Source organism: Salmo salar, chromosome 23, assembly GCF_965601325.2.
Source record: "Salmo salar chromosome 23, fSalSal1, whole genome shotgun sequence".
NCBI classification, from domain to species: Eukaryota; Metazoa; Chordata; class Actinopteri; order Salmoniformes; family Salmonidae; genus Salmo; species Salmo salar.
In genome coordinates, this window is record NC_138313.1 from 3,390,144 (window position 1) to 3,412,015 (window position 21,872).

General features: G+C 42.8%; 1 protein-coding gene across 3 annotated transcripts; it reads right to left on the bottom strand.

Annotated features, from left to right (window-relative positions):
• Positions 1 to 5,053: 5,053 nt before the first annotated feature.
• LOC106583942 (proline-rich transmembrane protein 2) lies at positions 5,054 to 21,714 on the bottom strand. Of its 3 annotated transcripts, none has more exons than XM_014168640.3 (5): positions 21,634 to 21,714; positions 14,280 to 14,531; positions 11,663 to 11,949; positions 11,001 to 11,133; positions 5,054 to 10,121 (listed from the first exon to the last, which is right to left on the bottom strand). In XM_014168640.3, exons 2-5 carry the CDS (start codon positions 14,446 to 14,448, stop codon positions 10,105 to 10,107), a joined length of 606 nt encoding a protein of 201 aa, XP_014024115.1. In that variant the 5' UTR covers positions 14,449 to 14,531; positions 21,634 to 21,714; the 3' UTR covers positions 5,054 to 10,104. The 3 variants fall into 3 exon arrangements, with proteins under 3 accessions (XP_014024115.1, XP_014024114.1, XP_014024113.1); XM_014168639.3 differs by having other exon boundaries at positions 21,478 to 21,681; XM_014168638.3 differs by having other exon boundaries at positions 21,368 to 21,681.
• Positions 21,715 to 21,872: the final 158 nt, after the last annotated feature.

A 21,872-nucleotide genomic window follows, 5' to 3' on the forward strand; every position in this document is an offset into this window, starting at 1 on the left:
TTATTCTATCTCTCACTGTTCAAATAAACCTACCATTAAAATTATAGACTGATCCTTTCTTTATCAGTGGGCAAACGTACAAAATCAGCAGGGGATCAAATACTTTCCCCCCCCACTGTACTGTTTACAGGCCTTCTGGGCCACATACAGCGTACCTCACTGAGTTCCCTGAATTCCTATCGGATCTTGTGGTCATGGCAGATAATATTCTAATTGTTGATGACTTTAATATTCATATGGAAAAGTCCACAGACCCACTCCAAAAGGCTTTCGGAGCCATCATCGACTCAGCGGGTTTTGTCCAATATGTCTCCGGACCTACTCACTGCCACAGTCATACTCGGGACCTAGTTTTGTCCCGTGGAATAAATATTGTGGATCTTAATGTTTTTCCTCATAATCCTGAACTATCGGACCACCATTTTATTACGTTTGCAATCGCAACAAATAATCTGCTCAGACCCCAACCAAGGATCATCAAAACCGTGCAAAAAATTCTTGGACAACCCAAAGATTCCTAGATGCCCTTCTAGACTCCCTCCACCTACCCAAGGACGTCAGCATACAACAATTGGTTAACCACCTAACTGAGGAACTTAATTTAACCTTGCGTAATACCCTAGATGCAGTCACACCTCTAAAAACAAAAAAATATTTGTCATAAGGAATGAGCTCCCTGGTATACAGAAAATACCCAAGCCCTGAAGCAAGCTTCCAGAAAATTGGAACGGAAATGGCGCTACACCAAACTGGAAGTCTTCCGATTAGCTTAGAAAGACAGTACCGTACATTATCGAAGAGCCCTCACTGCTGCTTGATCATCCTATTTTTCCAATTTAATTGAGGATAATTTATTTTTTATACTGTCGCAAAGCTAACTAAAAAGCAGCATTCCCCAAGAGAAGATGGCTTTCACTTCAGCAGTGATAAATTCATGAACTTCTTTGACAAAAAGATCATGATCATTAGAAAGCAAATTACGCACTCCTCTTTAAATCTGTGTATTTCTCCAAAGCTCAGTTGTCCTGAGTTTGCACAACACTGCCAGGACCTAGGATCAAGGGAGACACTCAAGTTTTTTAATACTATATCTCTTGACACATTGATGGAAATAGTCATGGCCTTTAACTAAACTACTGAACTACTAAACTACTAAACGACTAAACTACTGAAAGAGCTACTTCCTGTGCTTGGCCCTCCTATGTTGAACATAATAAACGGCTCCCTATCCACCGGACGTGTACCAAACTCACTAAAAGTGGCAGTAATAAAGCCTCTCTTGAAAAAGACAAACCTTGACCCAGAAAATATAAAAAACTATCGGCCTAAATCAAATCTCCATTCCTCTCCAAAAAAATTGAAAAAGCTGTTGCGCAGCAACTCACTGCCTTCCTGAAGACAAACAATGTATACGAAACACTTCAGTCTGGTTTTAGACCCCATCATAGCACTGAGACTGCACTCGTGAAGGTGGTAAATTACCTTTAATGGCGTCAGACCAAGGCTCTGCATCTGTTCTCGTGCTCCTAGATCTTAGTGCTGCTTTTGATACCATCGATCACCACATTCTTTTGGAGAGATTGGAAACCCAAATTGATCTACACGGACAAGTTCTGGCCTGGTTTAGATCTTATCTGTCGGAAAGATATCAGTTTGTCTCCGTGGATGGCTTGTCCTTTGACAAATCAACTGTAAATTTTGGTGTTCCTCAAGGTTCCGTTTTAGGACCTCTATTGTTTTCACAATATATTTTACCTCTTGGTGATGTCATTCGGAAACATAATGTTAACTTTCACTGCTATGCGGACGATAGGCAGCTATACATTTCGATGAAACATGGTGAAGCCCCAAAATTGCCCTCCCTGGAAGCCTGTGTTTCAGACAGACATAAGGAAGTGGATGGCGGCAAATGTTTTACTTTTAAACTCAGACAAAACAGAGATGCTAGTTCTAGGTCCCAAGAAACAAAGAGATCTTCTGTTGGATCTGAAAATTAATCTTGATGGTTGTATAGTTGTCTCAAATAAAACTGTAAAGGACCTCGGCGTTACTCTGGACCCTGACCTCTCTTTTGACGAACATGTTAAGACTGTTTCAAGGACAGCTTTTTTCCATCTACGTAACAAAAATCTGAAACTTTGTCCAAAAATGATGCAGACAAATGCATCTATGCTTTTGTCACTTCTAGATTAGACTACTGCAATGCTATACTTTCCAGCTACCCGGATAAAGCACTAAATACACTTCAGTTAGTACTAAACACGGCTGCTAGAATCTTGGCTAGAACCCAAAAATGTGATCATATTACTCCAGTGCTAGCCCCTCTACACTGGCCTCCTGTTAAGGCTATGGCTTATTTCAAGGTTTTACTGCTAACCTACAAAGCATTACATGGGCTTGCTCTTATCGGTCTTTCCGATTTGGTCCTGCCGTGCATACCTACACGTCATACCTATGGTCACAAGATGCAGGCCTTCTTATTGTCCCTAGAATTTCTAAGCAAACAGCTGGAGGCAGAGCTTTCTCCTATAGAGCTACATTTTTATGCAATGGTCTGCCTATCCATGTGAGAGATGCAGACTTGGTCTCAACCTTTAACCTCTTTGGGATAGGGGGTGTTATTTTGACGTCTGGATGAAAAGCGTGCCCAAAGTAAACTGCCTGCTACTCAGGCCCAGAAGTGAGGATTTGCATATAATTGGTAGATTTGGATAGTAAACACTCTAAAGTTTCTAAAACTGTTAAAATAATGTCTGTGAGTATAACAGAACTGAAATGGCAGGCGAAACCCAGAGGACAAACCATCAACAAAACAAAAAACGAATTCAGCACGCCACTGATTTCAATGCCTGGCACTTTTATAATAGGGCGAAATCGTCCCCGATTGCAGTTCCTTGGGCTTCCACTAGATGTCAGCAGTCTTTAGAAAGAGTTTCAGGCTGTTTTTTGTAAAAATGAGGGACAACTTGTAGTTTTTCTAAGTGACTCCCATTTTGGCTGTAGTGTTTCGAAGCGCATGGCCGAGAGAGCACGTTCTTTATCTCTGGTAAAGACAATAACGATTCCCCGTCTTAAATTTTATTGTTTATTTTCGTATTAGGGTACCTAAGGATTGATTATAAACGTTGATTGACTTGTTTGGATAAGTTTATTGGTAACGTTTGGGATAAATTTTTTATGCATTTTGAACGAAGGAAACCGAGTGGATTATTGACTGAAGCGCGCCAACTAAACTGAGTTTTTATGGATATAAAGAAGGAATTTATCGAACAAAAGGATAATTTGTAATGTAACTGGGACATTTTGGAGTGCCAACAGAAGAAGATCTTCAAAGGTAAGGCATATATTATATCGCTATTTCTGACTTTCGTGTCGTAACTCCCTGATTGAAAATGGTTTGTTATGCATTTGTGTGCTGGACGCTGTCCTCAGATAATCGCATGGTTTGCTTTCGCCGTAAAGCCTTTTTGAAATCTGACACCTTGGCTGGATTAACAACAAGTTAAGCTGTATTTTGATGTATTGCACTTGTGATTTCATGAAAGTTTAATGTTTATAGTAATTTAATTTGAATTCCGCACTCTGCAATTTCACCAGCTGTTGGCCAGGTAGGACGCTAATGTCCCACCTACCCCAAAGAAGTGTTAAGTCTTTATTGAACACTCATCTCTTCAGTAGGTCCTATGTTTGAGTGTAGTCTGGCCCAGGGGTGTTTTTTATTTGTTTATTTAATTAGGCAAGTCAGTTAAGAACAAATTCTTATTTTCAATGACAGTCTAAAAACAGTGGGTTAACTGCCTTGTTCAGGGGCAGAACTACAGATTTTTACCTCGTCAGTGCAGCGATTCGATCTTGCAACCTTGCGGTTACTAGTCCAACGCTCTAACTACTAGGCTACCTGCCGCCCCAAGGTGTGAAGGTGAACAGAAAGGCACTGGAGCAACAAACCACCCTTGCTGTCTCTGCCTGGCCAGTTCCTCTCTCTCCACTGGGATTCTCTGCCTCTAACCCTATTACGGGGGCTGAGCCACTGGATTACTGGTGCTCTTCCATGCAGTCCCTAGGAGGGGTGCGTCACTTGAGTGGATTGAGTCTCTGATGTGATCTTCCTGTCTGGGTTGGCGCCCCCCTCAGGTTCGTGCCATGGGGGAGATCGTCGTGGGCTATACTCGGCCTTGTCTCAGGGTAGTAAGTTGGTGGTTGAAGATATCCCTCTAGTGGTGTGGGGGCTTTGCTTTGGCAAAGTGGGTGGGGTTATATCCTGCCTGGTTGGCCCTGTCTGGGGGTATTGTCGGACGGGGCCAGTGTCTCCCGACCCCTCCTGTCTCAGCCTCCATTAATTATGCTGCAATAGTCTGTGTCGGGGGCTAGGGTCAGTCTGTTATATCTGGAGTATTTCTCCTGTCTTGTCCTGTGTGAATTTAAGTATGCTCCCTCTAATTCTCTCTCTCTCTCTTTCTTTTTCCTCTTCTCTTGGAGGCCTCAGGACTACCTGTCCCCAGTCCACCTGGTCGTGCTGCTGCTCCAGTTTCAACTGTTCTGCCTGTGGCTATGGAACCCTGACCTGTTCACCAGACGTGCTACCTGTCCCAGACCTGCTGTCCCAGACCTGCTGTTTTCGACTCTCTCTCTCTGCGGCACCTGCTGTCTCTAACTCTGAATGATTGGCTATGAAAACCAACTGACATTTACTCTACAACCACTGTCATTTATTATTATTTGAGCCTGCTGGTCATCTATGAATGTTTGAACATCTTGGCTATGTACTGTTATAATCTCCACCCGGCACAGCCAGAAGAGGACTGGCCACCCCTCAGAGCCTGGTTTCTCTGTAGGTTTCTTCCTAGTTTCCTTCCTTTCTAGGGAGTTTTTCCTAGCCACCATGCTTCTACATCTGCATTGCTTGCTGTTTAGGGTTTTAGGCTGGGTTTCTCTATAGCACTTTGTGACATCGGCTGATGTAAAAAGGGCTTTATAAATACATTTGATTGATTGATTGATTTACAAGGTTCCTTTCAAACTTCATCATTAATAATACAAATACAGAATAGGATCAAGATCAATACAGAGTTCTTTATCAATATCTTGGATTAACATAGTAGTGTACATACATTCTCATACTGTATGTTTATAAAGCAGTCAATTAAGGCATGCACAGTCAGGCAAGTCGGCGCAGATGTCTGATTCAGGATTATAGTATAGATCCGTAACCAACGACAATAAGAAGAACAACACTGATTAACTAAGTGGGCCGATGGTCTGGAACCACCGGTACTGCAGTCTGTGGATACCTCCCAAATGGCACCATATTCCCTATATAGTGCACTACTTTTGACCAAAGCCCTGGGAGTAGGGTGCCATTTGGGAGTCACCCAAGATCCCTCCTCCAAAGAGATAACATATCAAACAGGATATAGATTATATTGGACAGGAAATAGCGCATAACAAACAGGAAACGGGAGCAAATAGATAATTGTATAGTGATCCTGAATGGCTCAGTTGGTAGAGCATGATGCTTGCAATGCCAGGAATGTGGGTTCAATTCCCGTGGACCAACCCTATATAAAAATGTATGCACGCATGACTGTAAGTCGCTTTGGATAAAAGCGTCTGCTAAATAGTATATAACAATATCATAATAAACTATAGAAAATAGAAGGTGAAGAAGAACATTAATTGGTTGGGAATAATTTTGTTTTTAATGAATTAGTAGGAGAAAGAAAGGCCTGAGAGATATGAAATGACTAAAAAGACATGAAGAAAAGGTGGAGATTACTCAGCTGGTGGCTTGAAAGACATTTACGTTTGTGTATAAATTATCTCATGAACTGGTTGGTCATGATCGTTGTAATCACACAAGGTATCTACCTTCGAAGCATATGAATTGTGTAACTATAACTGTAAACATGCTTTTTTTAGAGCAGTTTTCTTGTGAAGGAAGCTCACAATCAATCAGTTGAATAACAGTGAAGGCCATTATAGAATATTGTTTTCTGCTGTTCTATTGTAATGTCATAAAGAGAACAACAACGCTAGTAGAAATAACAATGAAAATAGAAATAGTAACCATAATAATGACAATAGTAATACTAGTGATGATAATAATGTAATAATACAAATAATAGCACTAATAGCTCAATAACAGTCAATATCAAACCAAAGGCATAATCAGGTATATAAATAAATAAATACATACATCTACAATATAGTGCAAGCAGGTTAAATATCCATAGTTGTGCACAACCATTGAGAAATGGAAATAAAAGAAGCCAAACATCAGTATTCACTTTCAGCTGAAAACATTTTTGCATATGTGGTTAGTACAAACAGACATGCTACACTTTGGCGTGAATGGGGTTACAGGAGACTTCGACAATGTCCTAATTATCTCTCCTTCCTCCCAAAGTGTGCACTTGTTAACTTCCCTTCACTGATTTGAAAATAAATAACTGGTACAATAAATACTGTAGAAACTGCCTCTAGCCAATGCCTTCAGGGTAGGAAATAAAAACCAGCCAAATGCTGGTAGATTTTGGCATTGGCTGGAAGAATGTCTATTCTTACCAGCCACATTGGTGGGTGATCACACAGAGCATTTGGGAGCAGTTTGGTTTTTGTTCAACAAAGCACACATGTAAAAAAAATATTTAGAAATTGTGTGTTTGTGTGTGTGTGTTTATCTATTCTTGTGGGGACCAGAAGTCCCCACAAGAATAGTAAACAAACAAAAACTGGGGGGCATTTTGTTAGTCCCAATGAGGTCAAATGCTATTTCTAGGGGGTTTAGTGTTAAGGTTAGGGTTAGGAGCTAGGGTTAGTTTTAGGGTTAGGGTAAGAGTACAGGTTAGGGTTAGGGAAAATATGATTTTGAATGGGACTGATTGTGTGTCCCCACAAGGTTAGCTGTACAAGACTTTGTGTGTGTGTGTGTGTGTGTGTGTGTGTGTGTGTGTGTGTGTGTGTGTGTGTGTGTGTGTGTGTGTGTGTGTGTGTGTGTGTGTGTGTGTGTGTGTGTGTGTGTGTGTGTGTGTGTGTGTGTGTGTGTTTTCTGTGGCTGGTGGACCAAAAACGTTATTTCCCACCCTGCATGCCTCCACTAATCCAATGCTTTTAGATTTTTGGGAAGTAGTGAACGAGTGTACACTTCAGTAGAAAGGCAATATTATTGGGACACACCCCCTCACTAACCCTCCAAACCTCAAACCCTGGCACTGTCAGAGTGGAACATCCCCACTTGTCATTCCCAATGGGAAACCTTATTTGGTTTTCAACCTTTTTGTTGCCTTTCTATGGTAGCTAGTCTAGCCTTCAAGGGTGGCTCGGAGGAAGTGCTTCAAAACGGTCGGGTGGAGCAGTCTCAAAATAACAAATTCGCATTGATTATTCTGGACTACTCAAACAAATCTAAGTGAAAAAGTAACCTTTGGACGTGAATATCATGTGTCATCATGGCAAATAAATATGCATATTATTTATTTACAAAGCGCTGCACAAGTCAACGAGCCTCTCAGCTACATAAAGATGTCCTTGGTGTAAAAGCATTAGAGTTAACCCATCCTCCATTAAAAACTCTTAAGTATAAACACACTGTAAACGATACTGTAAACATGCACAGGGGACTGGGCTCGGGAAGTGAAGGGAGTGTGGGTGCCAAGTAGAATATGACACCTTTAAACTGAGTGGGAGGGGACTGACTCACCTGCTTCTCCCTAAAAACAGCATCCAGGGGCAGACACACATGCACACTCTTAAAGACTATCACACACACACACACACACACACACACACACACACACACACACACACACACACACACACACACACACGCGCACAGTAAGTGTTACACTGCATTTCTCTCTCACACTATTTCGCTCTCTCTCTCTCTCTCACACACACACACACACACACACACACACACACACACACACACACACACACACACACACACACACACACACACACACACACACACACACACACACACACACACACACACACACACACACACACAGACACACACACAGAGCGCTTAGCCGGAGTCAAGCCAAAGACTGCCTTGCCCCTACTGTACATGGCTTGGCTCACATTCCAGGCTTTGGCACACAGTGACACACTGACTGACTCCCAGAGGGAGAAGAGGTCATTCTGCTTTGTGAATAACAACCAGACAAGGGCAAACACTAAGCACATAGGAGCTGATACTGACCACGGTGGAGAAGGAGTAACAACTGACCAAATACCCCAGCGAGGCATTTGCATAGAATATTAACAATTTTAACCATCAAAGATAATGACTACATATTAGAGAGGTGAGAGGTAAAGTGGGCAATACATTTGCAATACTGAAGGGAGAGGAATGGATTCAAACTGACCAGAGATGGTAGACTGTTTAGAATTGTGTAAATACTGGCAAGCAGACTGTCATAACATTGTTGTTGTTTAAATTGTAAGATGCATGGCTCCCTTGCAAAAGAGACCATGGTCTCAATAGGACACCCTGTTAAAATAAAAGGTCAAATTAATAAATAACGTTACCAATAAATGATAGATAATGGACAGAAGAGGGGGAAATGAAGAGTAAGCAACAAAATTAAAATTACCGCCTGTCTTTTGTGTTTATTCTATAACCAGCTCTGCTCAGTTCGTTTTTCCAGTCTAGTATGCTCAGACTTTTTATCCAGCATTAGTAACAAGCACCACACCATCTCTCTCCCTCTCTCTCTCTCTCTCTCTCTCTCTCTCTCTCTCTACACACACACACACACACACACACACACACACACACACACACACACACACACACACATTTGCCTCCATCTGTGCCAAACAAAGGACCGCAGCCCATGCAGCTATCCCCAATCCCCTCTCCCTCTTCTCCTCTCCTCTCCTCTCCTGTTCTTTATCTCCCTCTTTCTCTCAGCCAATGAGAATCAGTCATTCTAACACTCTATGTGTATGGGTGTGTGTGTGTCCGTGTGTGTGTGTGCATGTGCGCAGGGGGAGGGTGTACGATAGTGTGTTTGAGAGCGCATATGAATTACCAGCCCAGCCTCAATCCCAAACCCAGAGTGGCTCATCCCCAGATTCCAGTTATTTGTAAACGAAGACGATGAAGCAAAGAGATGGAGACCCCAGGTTTGTCCCTAAATTAAAGTACAGATGGTCCCATCTGTCTCTAACTCCTCCCTCCCTTCACAGAAAATAACCATCTGGAACAAATTCAGAACTAAAAAGCCTCCCCATCAACATCATCACATTGATCAAAGATCAATTCCAATCCCTGTCACCTCCCTCCCTAACTCTTCCTTTGCCATCATTAACATTATCCTATAGGGTGGGCTGGTTTTGGCGTCACAGTTAAAAGGATCCCTTGGTTGTGTTACAGAGGTGTGGACTGACTGGAGATGAATGATACAGCGGAAGGAAATAATAACATTACAGAGAAAAGCAGATGTCCTTTCCGGCGACAATAGAGACACTTCATGGTTTGCCACATTGGAACAGCCTGGGAGGAGCAGCCTGGTCCCGGAAAATCATGCAGAGACTTTAAATACATTCTGAGACTCAGGCAACCATTGCAGGAGATCATGGCATCGTTGACGAGAGTTAGACTCGTTAGACGCATCTCTCTCATTCAGAGGAACCAGTCTGTTTGTCACCGTCTATCCTACCTCCGTGTTGTTCTACATGACGCCTTCGACCTTCTGAGTGATGGTGGCAGCCAGTGACGAGTGGTCAAAAAAAATAGGTGGGTACTGTGACTCCTGATCACCGTTGATGGTCAATAAAGTAACGCCCCCTATACTTTCAATGCATTTGTCTGCAAAAGGTGGATAAACACTGGAGCAAAATGTGTGTAAACGACGTTTACGTACGTTTACCCTGCACTACACCACAGGTGGCAGCATTGGGGTCCGATGTGTAGGAGGTAGAGGTGACGGCCATACATGATCGTGCAGCGAAAAAGGGGTCAAAGGGGTATGCTGTAGGTTGCAGGCGACTTTTGTAGAATAGTGTTTTGATCGTAGGAAAGGGGAAAAGTCTGGTTGGGATGGTTGTTGGTGTGCTGTCATGCGATCTTGCTCCTGGTTTCCATGGTGACCCTCAGGATTTTATTATACCTAATAATAAACAGAAAGCACAAGGGTGTTTGCAAAGATGTCATCAATAATGTTATATAGTACAAACACTGAAAACGGTCTAACTCAAACCAGCCACAGATGGACGCAAATTAAGAACCAGACACATCAAACGCAGGTTGGCATTTATTGGGATGAATCTTGTCCTGGAGGCTGCTCTGCAGGGTGGTCACTAGCTGGCCAAGCCACAAAGTCATAAACTCAGATTTTAAACCCACACCCTGGCACCGACCTCCAGGGGCGCCCCACCCCTCCAAATTATCTTTTGGGCCCCCAAACCCCAAATGAAATAAGAATAAGAATAATTTGATTGGGGTCTCCTTGGAGGTCGGGGGCCCAGGGGCACGTGCCCTGTGTTACCGTTCTGTAAGCTGGCACTGCCCTAAACTTAACCTCATGCCTAAGACTAACCTTACATTTTTTTCATAGCTTTTTTACGATACAGCCAATTTTGACTTTGCGGCTGGCCCATGCGGCTGGCCCATCTAGCGGAAACCGCTCAGCTCTGCCTCCGGGACAAGATTCCTCCCAATAAATTTCAACCTGCACAATGCAGCTTTTAAAGGCAATGATCCATCGATCGCATTAACGGTAAACTCGGCATATGTCGACACAACAGGAAATTACCTTTAAACGGAGAGTTGTTGACACAATCAGATTGAATCCCGGGCCAAGATGGGGGGAAAAAAACTAAACAAAGGTACAACAACGGGCACAAACCTAACCAACCCCAAAAATCAAGCACAAACATGACCAAAAGCAAGATAGAACACACACAAACAGACAAAAGCTGCACATAACGACAGACACAAAACGGCACCACAACAAGAACTTGAGAACTCAGCCACTTTGGCCACTCACTTCCCCAGTTTAAGACGATGGCTGCGATGATGATGATGACCCCGCCAACTAGCGAAACGATGGACAGCACCATTGCGTTCCGGCCTAGACGCCGTGCCCCGTCTACGTTCCCCAGCTGCAGGCTGTTCCTCGACTGGAGAATAGGGTGAAATGTTATTGATTAGGTTACAAAATGCTGGTTAAGTTTCCCTAAATTCCCATGTTGTCCAGAAATCCTGGTTGGAAGATTCCTGGAATCAGGAGGGAATAAGCAGAAAATCTTTGGGACCCTAGTTGGTGTATATAAAGGGACAACTGCATGAGGAACACAGACACAACATGTAAACACAGTAATTCATTCACATACCCCTGCTTCAACATACATACACAAATAGACCCATGCAGGCAGGTAGGCGGACAGACAGACGGAGAGACAGACACACAGGCAAAACACACTGTGAAGACAAAAGGTTAAAAGCAGTGGGTGGCAGTCCCATCTCTTCTGACCAGAACATTGGCCATCATTTTCTGTTCATTTCCCAGCAGGTGATCACTAACACACCGCGGCCTCCCACTGCTTTTAGCTCTTTTTCTTTGTGGTGTTCCTTAGATATCACACACACACATTCCTTCACAGACAACACGCACAAACCACATGTCAAATACTTAAAAGTTCCACTCGCCATAACAGAGAAGACGAGAGCCACGATGTTGATCGGCCACAAGGGGCAGAAGCAGGACAGGATGGCCAGTATTAGGTAGTCTCTAGGGGGTTTGCCGTCGTCCTCCTCTGTCACGGTGCTGGGCTGACGGCTGATGGAAGGTCTGGGAGACCCTGCCCCATGACCCAGCAGGGACCCAGAGCGGCTTCCTTTCCGCGCCCGGCCATTGGTTGGTTTGGCGTGTTGCAGTCGCTTTGGGGACGAGATGGAAGATGTGGGCGAGGAGTTGGCAGCACACATTCCATTACCTGTAGTAGGGTGGGTAGAGGGAGGGAGGCAAGGAGAGGGAAGGAGGGTGAAAAGGAGGGAGGAAGAAAGAACGAGAGAATGTCCTCACTGTTTCATCACCAAAATCGGGAATCCTGACATGATTCAACATTTCTAGATGGGTTGGCTGGAAGGTGTGTGTTGTTATGATTCTGAACGGTCAGATAACTAGCAACAGTGCCAAGAAGCCGCCATTAGTAACGCGCATGCCCCGCTCACCTGAGGATCTGTCTTTTTCAGCCATCTATTTCCTGTGTTTTGAGTGGTGCAAAATCTACTTGTCACTTAAATCTCGCTGGATTGATTGCTTTCATTTTACTACTGACTGTACACTGTAACGCTACTGCATAATTGTAGATGGTTTACTAACGCGTTACTTATATTAGCTATGTTGACTATGATGTTACTTTAGCTAATATGGTGACAATGATGTAGGCTGTGTGTAGCGTTTATAGTATGGTTTGGCTTGGAAAGGTTTTTTCGCCTGGTCACATACAGCTGATGTGTTGTGCATTGAAGTACATAAGTGAAGGGAAAAGGTCAGAGCAGAGCGAATAGATGCGAGAAGGAATAATCCGTGGCTGTGATGAAAGTGAACTGTGTTTACGCGTGATCAGGGGTGCATTCTTGCTGTCCCCAGTTCACCTGGCCGTGCTGCTGCTCCAGTTCCAACTGTTCTGCCCGCAGCTATGGAACCCTGACTTGTTCACCGGACGTGCTACCTGTCCCAGACCTGCTGTCCCAGACCTGCTGGAACCCTGACCTATTCACCGGACGTGCTACCTGTCCCAGACCTGCTGTTTTCAACTCTCTAGACAGCAGGAGCGGTAGAGATACTCTCAAAGATCGGCTATGAAAAAGCCAACTGACACTTACTCTTGTGTTACTGACTTGTTGCACCCTCGACAACTACTATGATTATTATTATTTGACCATGCTGGTCATTTATGAACATTTCAACATCTAGGCCATGTGCTGTTATAATCTCCACCCGGCACAGCCAGAAGAGGACTGGCCACCCCTCATAGCCTGGTTCCTCTCTAGGTTTCTTCCTAGGTTTTGGCCTTTCTAGGGAGTTTTTCCTAGCCACCGTGCTTCTACACCGGCATTGCTTGCTGTTTGGGGTTTTAGGCTGGGTTTCTGTACAGCACTTTTGAGATATCAGCTGATGTAAGAAGGGCTATATAAATAAATTTGATTTGATTTGATTATTCATTCTGCACATTCTGTTGAAGAACGTTTCTTAAACTAAACAAAATGGGGATAAACATACTCTGGTTTGCAACTGTTGGACTAATGATTACACCCTATATCAGCTAGATGCAGGCAAGAGTGTGCAAGGCGGTATTGAATGTGTCCATGTCTGTCCATGTGATACTGTCTGTCTCCTCAAATGTTTCTCGCAACCTGTGTGCACCTACATTGTAAACTTTCATTCATAGGCTAGGTTGTAGCAACCTCATGATGGGTATAGGAAAAATTTGAGTATCATGTAGTAGCCTAAACCTATTGCTGTTACATTGAACTGGGTGAATGGAATATGAATGACAATAGAATGTAATAGAAATAAGGCCATGCTCATGATGACACTGACCGCCATTGATGTATAGATAGGTGTAATCTAGAGCTCTCTTTCTTGCTTCTCCTTCACTCTGGAAGAAATTAATTAGTTCAAAACTGTTCTAGAGCATGTTGATTTTTAATCTGAAGGTATCCTGTTATTGACACACTTGTTGAATTATGCTGCACAACCTGACAACAACAGTAATTAATCAATATATTTGTACAATTCTCAAATGGCTCTGAAACCCCTTACAAAAAAATATTGCAGTCAGAGTGCAGTATAATTGCAAATACTGCATCCAAAGTACCACAGTTGATTGCAGTTACTGCACTTTCTTTTTTTTTAAGGGCACAAGGGATTGACGTATTGTCTGGTCAAGCCAATAACCTAAATTGACTTTTAGTCTGGGAGAGTGTGTAATTGAAAGACTAGAGAAGGAAGGTGGGGATTGAGTCATTGAAAAAATAAAGGGTGCTGAAGAGAAGAGAAGGCAGCTAGCTATCTGTAAATCATGCATCTGTCTTAAGTGATTCCTGGACAGACAGGGCCAGACACTCAGGGAAATGAGAAGGGGAAGTGAGGGGACAGCTCTAGAACACAAACATTCGTAGAGTCGTAGATCACAACAACAGAGATGAGCTCAAAGTGTTGAGAGGGGTGTTAATTGTAAGTTGGGATGGTTAGGGTTGAGATGGAGAGGGTGGGAGGGGAGGACGATATGGGGGAGGTTGTCGAATATTTATTTACTGGTCTCCATCTTCTCGCTGATTACTGCCAAGTGGTCTTTGGATTCCGATTGGCTGGAGTCAGGGGCTGTCTCTTGGTGCTCAGCGCTGGTTGGCTGGGAGGTGATGGTCTGCTCCGGCTGCTGTTCTCCCTCCGCTCCACTGGGGGCAGCACTGGTGTTGGAAGCCATGGCGGAATGCGGACAATGTTGTTTCACTGGTAGTTTGGGCCTTTTTGATGATTGGTCTTGATTGGACTTTTGATCTTCTTCAACTGAAATGAACGGGGGAAATAGGGAACATAATACATTTTACAGTTACTTGCATTGTGGTGTTATCGAATTACCAGTTTGTTAGCATGGAAGTCTTACAGCTCCTGCAATGTTCTGATCAACCATACGGTATACTATAGTCTATTGTTTATAAACATTTTATACAGGTATACCAGGAACCAGCCAGGAAGCTATGGCTTTCTTCATTGGGGCACTGCTTAGATTAAACTTGACATTTTACCAAACCGTAGTCAGCTAACCATCTGAGGGGCGGGTCAGCAACATCCAGGGACCATATAGGAAGGAAACTGCTCAGGGATTTCTCCATGATGCCAATGGTGACTTAAACAGTTAAGGAGTTTATTGCCTGTGATAACGGAAAACTGAGGCTGCATCAACATTGTAGTTACTCCACAATACTAACCTAATTGACAGTGTGAAAAGTCAGAAGCCTGTAAAGAATACAAATACTCAAAAAATGCATCCTGTTTGCAACAAGACACTAAAGTAATACTACAAAAATTTGGCAAAGCAATTCACTTTTTGTACTGACGACAAAGTGTTATGTTTGGGGCAAATCCGTCCTTATAACACATTGCTGAGTACCACTCTCCATATTTTCAAGCACAGTGGTGGCTGCATCATGTTATGGGTATGCTTGTAATTGTTAAGGACTGGGGAGTTTTCAGGATAAAAAAAAATTACGGAATGGAGCTAAGCACAGGCAAAATCCTAGAGGAAAACCTGTTCAGTATGCTTTCCACCAGACACTGGGAGATTCACATGTCAGCAGGACAATAACTTAAAACACAAGGCAAATATACACATGAGTTGCTTACCAAGAAGACAGTGAATGTTCCTGAGTGGCTGAGTTACAGTTTTGACTTAAATATACTTGAAAATCTATGGCAAGTCCTGAAAATGGTGGTCTAGCAATGATGAACAACCAGAGCTTGAAGAATTCAGAAAAATATTATGGGCAAATGCAGCAAAATCCAGGTGTGGAAAGCTCTTAGAGACTTACCCAGACAGACTCACAGCTGTAATCGCTGCTAAAGGTGCTTCTACAAAGTATTGACTCTGGGGTGTGAATACTTAAATTAGCAAAGATTTCTAAAAACATGTTTTCACTTTGTCATTATTGGTTATTGTGTGTAGATGGATGAGAAAATGTTTTATTTAATCCATTTTGAATTCAGGCTGTTACACAACAAAATGTGTAATAAGTCAAAGGGTATGAATACTGCAGGGAATAGGGTACCATTTGGGATGTAACCAGTATATCCATACGGCCAATAAACATTGTACTTGCTCTGTTAATAATACACTGTTGCCGGTAGCAACCAACTGACTGACTGATGAGAATATCTTTCCACATAGGTATGACAGCCTCTGGGAATATGATAGATGTCTTCAAAGAGAGGACATTTTTTGAAGAGAACATGTTTGTTACAACTATGCAATACAATAAAGCAATAACACAGTAAGGAGTAGGCTATGACTGAAGACCCGCATTGTTATACAGAGTAAATGGCAGAGGAAAAGGCACTTCTCTTATAACTAGTCTGTGTTATAATCGAGGGTTGGAACCGGTTCAGTGAAAAGAAAGAAAACCGAAAAATAAGGAAATTATTTGAGGAACAAAACCCAAACCAAAAACGAAAGTGATCTATACTGTTCCGAAACAGAACCATTATTTTAAATGCATGGTAAACGGTTAATAACGTTCTATTAAGCTCCGGGATTTTTTTCCAGTCCCACAAAAATCTCAACAAGCTGCCTATGCAAAGCCCTCACTCTGTCACTTAGAAACATATTCCAGTTTGTGCCTGCCAGCTATAAATGGCAGACTACAACCCCAAAAGGTGCTTTGCCCCTGCCAACACAGACCGGTCGAAAAAAATAAGAAGAAGAAGAAGAAGAAGAAAATCCGATCTGTGGTTCAAACCCCTGGTTATAATGCCACAATATCTAACTGTTGACCATGACAGGAAATGTAAAAATAGCAGTTCCCTTGTAGGATGTCATGAAGTATCTGACTCCTCCTTAAGATAAGCCACACCCACCAAGCCCCACCCCTCTAACATTTATGCCACACCCCTCCTATCTGCATACCTCTCTCAGCCTTTGTTTCCAGGCTGACTACACAACGCCTTGATAGGCGTTTTAAATATCTGCTAATCACGTCATATAATAGAACAATCTAATGTCTGAATGTCCAGTTGATGATGTGGCACGCAGGCATTGGTTGGTGAAACGCAACTTCTGCAATGTAGTCGGCCTGGAATGCGACCAAAGTCTTCTGACAGGTTACATCACACCTACGTAGCCCTATTCCCTTACACAAGCTACACAACCTAAGTTAGCTAAGTTAGACAACCATATATCACAGTCACTTGACTGACCAAATCTGACATAAGACAATTCTGTCAAACCTCTTATCGTTTTGAATAAGAGTTAGAGTGAGGATTAGACGTAATAAGGATTAGTCCATATCGAACAAACAAAGGCTGGGATTCATTAAATCCGCCATAGAGACAGAATCATTGGATCACTTGTTTCAGTTTTTGGTCGCAGGTTCAGGAATGGCTGAAGAATTGCAACATTTACTTGGAGCTAACTCTTTAGATAGCATTGCTGGGTGATTTGAAAAGTCATAGTCAATCGATCAAACAAAAATATAAATGTAAAGCGTTGGTCCCGTGTTTCATGAGCTGAAAAAAAAGATCCCAGAAAAATTCCACATGCACAAAAAGCTTATTTCTCTCATATTTTGTGCACAAATTTGTTAACATCCCTATTAGTGAGCATTTATTCTTTGTCAAGATAATCTATCCACCTGACAGGTGTGGCATATCAAGAAGCTGATTAAACTGCATGATCATTACACAGGTGCACCTTGTGCTGTGGACACTCTAAAATGTGCAGTTTTGTCACACAACACAATGCCACAGGTGTCTCAAGTTGAGGGAGTGGGAAATTGCATGCTGACTGCAGGAATGTCCACCAGAACTGTTGCCAGAGAATTGAAGGTTCCTTTCTCTACCATAAGCCGTATCCAACCGGCCTCACAACCGTAGACCACGTGTAACCACGCCAGCCCAGGACCTCCACATCCGGCTTCTTTATCTATGGGATTGTCTGAGACCAGCCACCCGGACAGCAGATGAAACTGAGGAGTATTTCTGTCTGTAATAAAGCCCCTTTGTGGGGAAAAACTCATTCTGATTGGCTGGGCCTGGGTCCCAAGTGGGTGGGCCTATGCCCTCCCAGACCCATCCATGGCTGCGCCACCTGCCCAGTCATGCGAAATCCATAGAGAAGGGCCAAATGAATTTATTTAAATTGACTGATTTCCTTCTATGAATTGTAACTCAGTAAAATTGTTGAAATTGTTGCATGTTGTGTTTATGCTCGCACGCGCCAACGAGTGTCTGCGTTATCAGGTGCTAAAATAGAAGTTGCTTCTTTTTGTGACGCCGAACATGATGCAAGTCCTGCCTCTCCCATCTCCTCATTGGCTTTTAGAAGCATATACCCACGTGCCATCGATTGTGGTAATACACCTTATTATGAAAGTCCAAAGAAGAAAAAGCCTGGAAGGAGAGATGACTACAAACGATTCGGTTGACTGTTTGACTAATTGTCGGAGTCGAGGACCTTGTGCATTTCAGGTAAAATAGCCATGTTTAAATCCCAGGGCAAATTAGCTAGCAACTGCAAGCTAGCTAGCTAAATTGCCATACATATTTAATGCTTTCGACCTCTCCCCAAATTAATATAATTGGTTCAGAGTTTGTTTTGATATTTCAACCTGTGTGTAGTGATCGCGTTTGGTGGGGGGGGACAAACTATATTTGCGCATGGTGTAACATTGTCTCTGTGCTCCCCAACGAGCCAAGTTCCCCGTGCTCATTTGGTTGCACATCTGCCCATGCTGCAGAGCTGATAAAATCACTATTTTAGTAGTTCATCGAAGTAGGTATGGCATACTTTCAAGACTGCTACAACTATCAATCGGGTAGTTTAATAACTAACTTTCTCTATCCCTCTCATTGCTGTGTTGACTACATTCCTCTCCCATGCGGTCTGTCAGGAAGAATATGCGCAATGGATTCTGGTCATTGTAGTTAATTACCACATTTTCGGCGCTGAACTAGGTTTAATATTTGCCAATTGAAAACGAAATTTCTTGCAGCGTTTTTGATTTGATATCTCTCGTGCTTGATAGGATTTCTCTCTAGAGAAACGGCGCGTTGAGCTCACAAAAAAAGGAACTATGTAATTGAACCGACGTTGGTCAGTTGTTTAATAATCTGAGAAAAAAAGAAATGTCGGTTAATTGCTCGGCACTACGTGACGTCGGTCCATTATATTAGGCTTAGGCTACCAGTATTATTGGGCTATATCAGCCAATAAGCTAGATGTAGTTTGAAAGAGAGCCAGAGTTGGGGTGAACTAGAATAGGAGACTGGACACTTACACTTCACTTGAACCACGTTTTGCATAACTTTTAGCAGGCAGGGACAAATAACTGTGTTACCAATACTTAATATTTAGACAAAGTAGGAGCCTAAACTATAGCCTGTCATACTTCGGAAGTTCATTTCCTTGAAAAGACAACTGCCCGGGCTTATCCGCCCATGCATGTAGCCTACAGGCTATTTAATTGAAACAACACATATTAGGAGCACTTGATCTCGCAAGCCCAATACAAGGGGAATGCAGCTATTTAGCGTCAATTACCTTTAAAAGTTAAGTGCAATGCGCTTGACGAAAAGGTACATTTGACTGACTCCCGGCCGAACTTCTACACCTTGATATCTGAATATTCATTGTCTTGTAAATACTTTAATTCCATGTACAGGGTTGTTAGCAGTGGCAGATTTAGGTACAGGCCACATGGGCAGCCGCCCAGGGCGTCATCTTGCCGGTTTTCTATCGCTCGTTTGCACGTTACGTCAATGATATCATGTCACCGTGTGGATCAATTAACCTTGTCGGAGTGGGCGCCCTGATTCTAGTTTATGAGCTAGGCAGGCTACTGCCTGGGAATGTCTCCCACTCAGAAATACGAGATGGGGCGGGGGTAGGTTGACCTCAGGTCTCCCCACTGGAAGCCCAAGGCAGGCGAATCTATCAAATAGCCCACCTCTAACTTTGTAGAGTACTAATGCAATTAGTAAAATCAGTCATACTACGAAATTATATCAAATAAACCACAATTCATTCATAATACTGCGAATATATAGTTTCAGAGATATATGGTTACATTTTTTTCTGGTTTGTGCGAAATCGTTGAGAATAACCGTGTGGCTCAGTTGGTAGAGCATGGTGTTTGCAACGCCCGGGTTGTGGGTTCGATTCCCACGGGGGACCAGTACGGAGAAAAACATGTATTAAATGTATGTATTCACTACTGTAAGTTGCTCTGGATAAGAGCATCTGCTAAATGACTAAAATGTAAATGTCAAATGTAATAATATAAAACCAGTCTGCACACCACCAAGGTGAATTGGTTTAGTCTTGACTCAGTGTTGGGGGATGGGTAATATATTGATGCTCGAGTGCCAAATCAACACAATTTTGTTTCTATTTGTCTTTGGTTACTTATTTTGATATTTGACTCTTATTTTTGTATATATTTTTATAGTTTTAAATGTTATAATTATTTATTTGCGTTGTTCCAAATGTCTGAATAAAAATTACAGTTAGTGCAGAATAGCGCTTTTTTTGGGGGGGGGGGGGTGAAGTGGGGGTTTTTTTTCCCAGGAAGCCATACAAGCTAGAACCGCCACTGGTTGTTAGAGTATACTGTGTGTATCCATTTGGGCTCAACATAGCTCCATCTATGAATCTGAGAGCGGTTACATTTCTCCAGCTCCATCCCTCAGCTTTATCGAAAAACCAAATGGCTGGTTTGCAGTTTGGCTGAAAAAGTAATTAAGGATGTACATGTAATTTCTAAAAAGGGTTCAGCCTCGCTAAAAGGAGTTGTTGAGTCATAAAATCTAATCTAAGTACCACCCAACCCGCTTTACAAAGATGAATGTTGTGAAAATAGGAACTTCTATGGGAAATGTAATGGGTATTATAAGAAATGTTGTACATTATTATGACATTTAAATATACTGATCTGCAATTCATGCAGGGAGTGAGACTGACATAGTAGAGGAGATGTGGTTAGAATGAAGAGGGGATGGAGGAGAGAAGGGAGGGGAGGAAAGGGGGATGAGCACATCAAGGAAAAGGTGATCTTGGCACACCTAGACCTGCGTGTGTGTGTGCGCGCGCGCGAGAGAGAGGGAGGGAGTGGAATATGGAGAAGGACTTGCGGTGAATTGCACATGTAATTCAACAATAAAATCAGGAACACTGTAAATTCCAGCAAATTCTATGTAAAGATGATAAATTATGTATTACAATGCTACATGACTTATGCAGACTAACATAGGTCTGTTTGGAAAACCACTGAATGCATAATAAAGATGCCTACAGACATACATGCATGGCTGCCTTACACACACACACACACACACATACACACACAGAGAGAGAGATAAACACACATGCACCCTCTCCCTGCCCTCGCTTGGTCTTTCTCTCATGTACATGAGTAAAATACTGAACGAAGAAATTACTGGTGCATTCTCTCTCTCACACACAGACACATGCGCGCGCGCCATTGTCTGCATGCACACACACACAATGATGACACACCCACTTCAAACCACACATGCAGTGCATACTGTGCACTACAGATTGGCTACTGTACACCACAGATAGCAAAATATGAACTAAATCACATAGAAACCGCATGCTATCCGCCTAGGCCTACCTGATCTTATTGAGTGACATGAAACATTATCCTTAACATTTTGCTTTTCTTGATCACAATTCCAAATGTTACTGTAAATGCAACGTGTAATAAAAAAGAGAAAATATTACACAAGTTCAGTAGGCTACGATTAAAATCTCCACCCAGAATTCGTCGAATTGTCTTTTTCTTTTGATACAGGCTATGGTAAACGGTAACGGTCAAATTAGGCTACAGACCACGCCGGGGGATGTCAAATTGCGCTCTTGTGCTTGCTATGTTGCTACCTCATCATCTCTCGCTCTCTTTCTCTTTTGTTCAACGGCGCTGCAAGATTGAGGAGAGGGAGGGGGAGACAGGAAACTCCTATGCCCGGAGGCGGGTAGAAAGGAGGGGAGAGAGGGAGAAGTCGACGCAGCACATGCAATAGGATGCTTTCGCTCGCTTTTCTCTCTCACCCCGCTTACCCTTACTTTTTTCTCTCTCAGGGTCTATTTTGCTGATGGGGCAATAGTAGACAAACGCG

Bases quoted from the DNA above. Each gene is read 5' to 3' on its own strand.
- LOC106583942 (XM_014168640.3), bottom strand. From the start codon at position 14,448: ATGGCTTCCAACACCAGTGCTGCCCCCAGTGGAGCGGAGGGAGAACAG. The intron at 11,950-14,279 runs GTAAATAAATAT...ACCCTACTACAG, and splicing joins CAGCGAGAAGATGGAGACCA to GTAATGGAATGTGTGCTGCC. The intron at 11,134-11,662 runs GCGAGTGGAACT...CCTATTCTCCAG, and splicing joins CTCTCGTCTTCTCTGTTATG to TCGAGGAACAGCCTGCAGCT.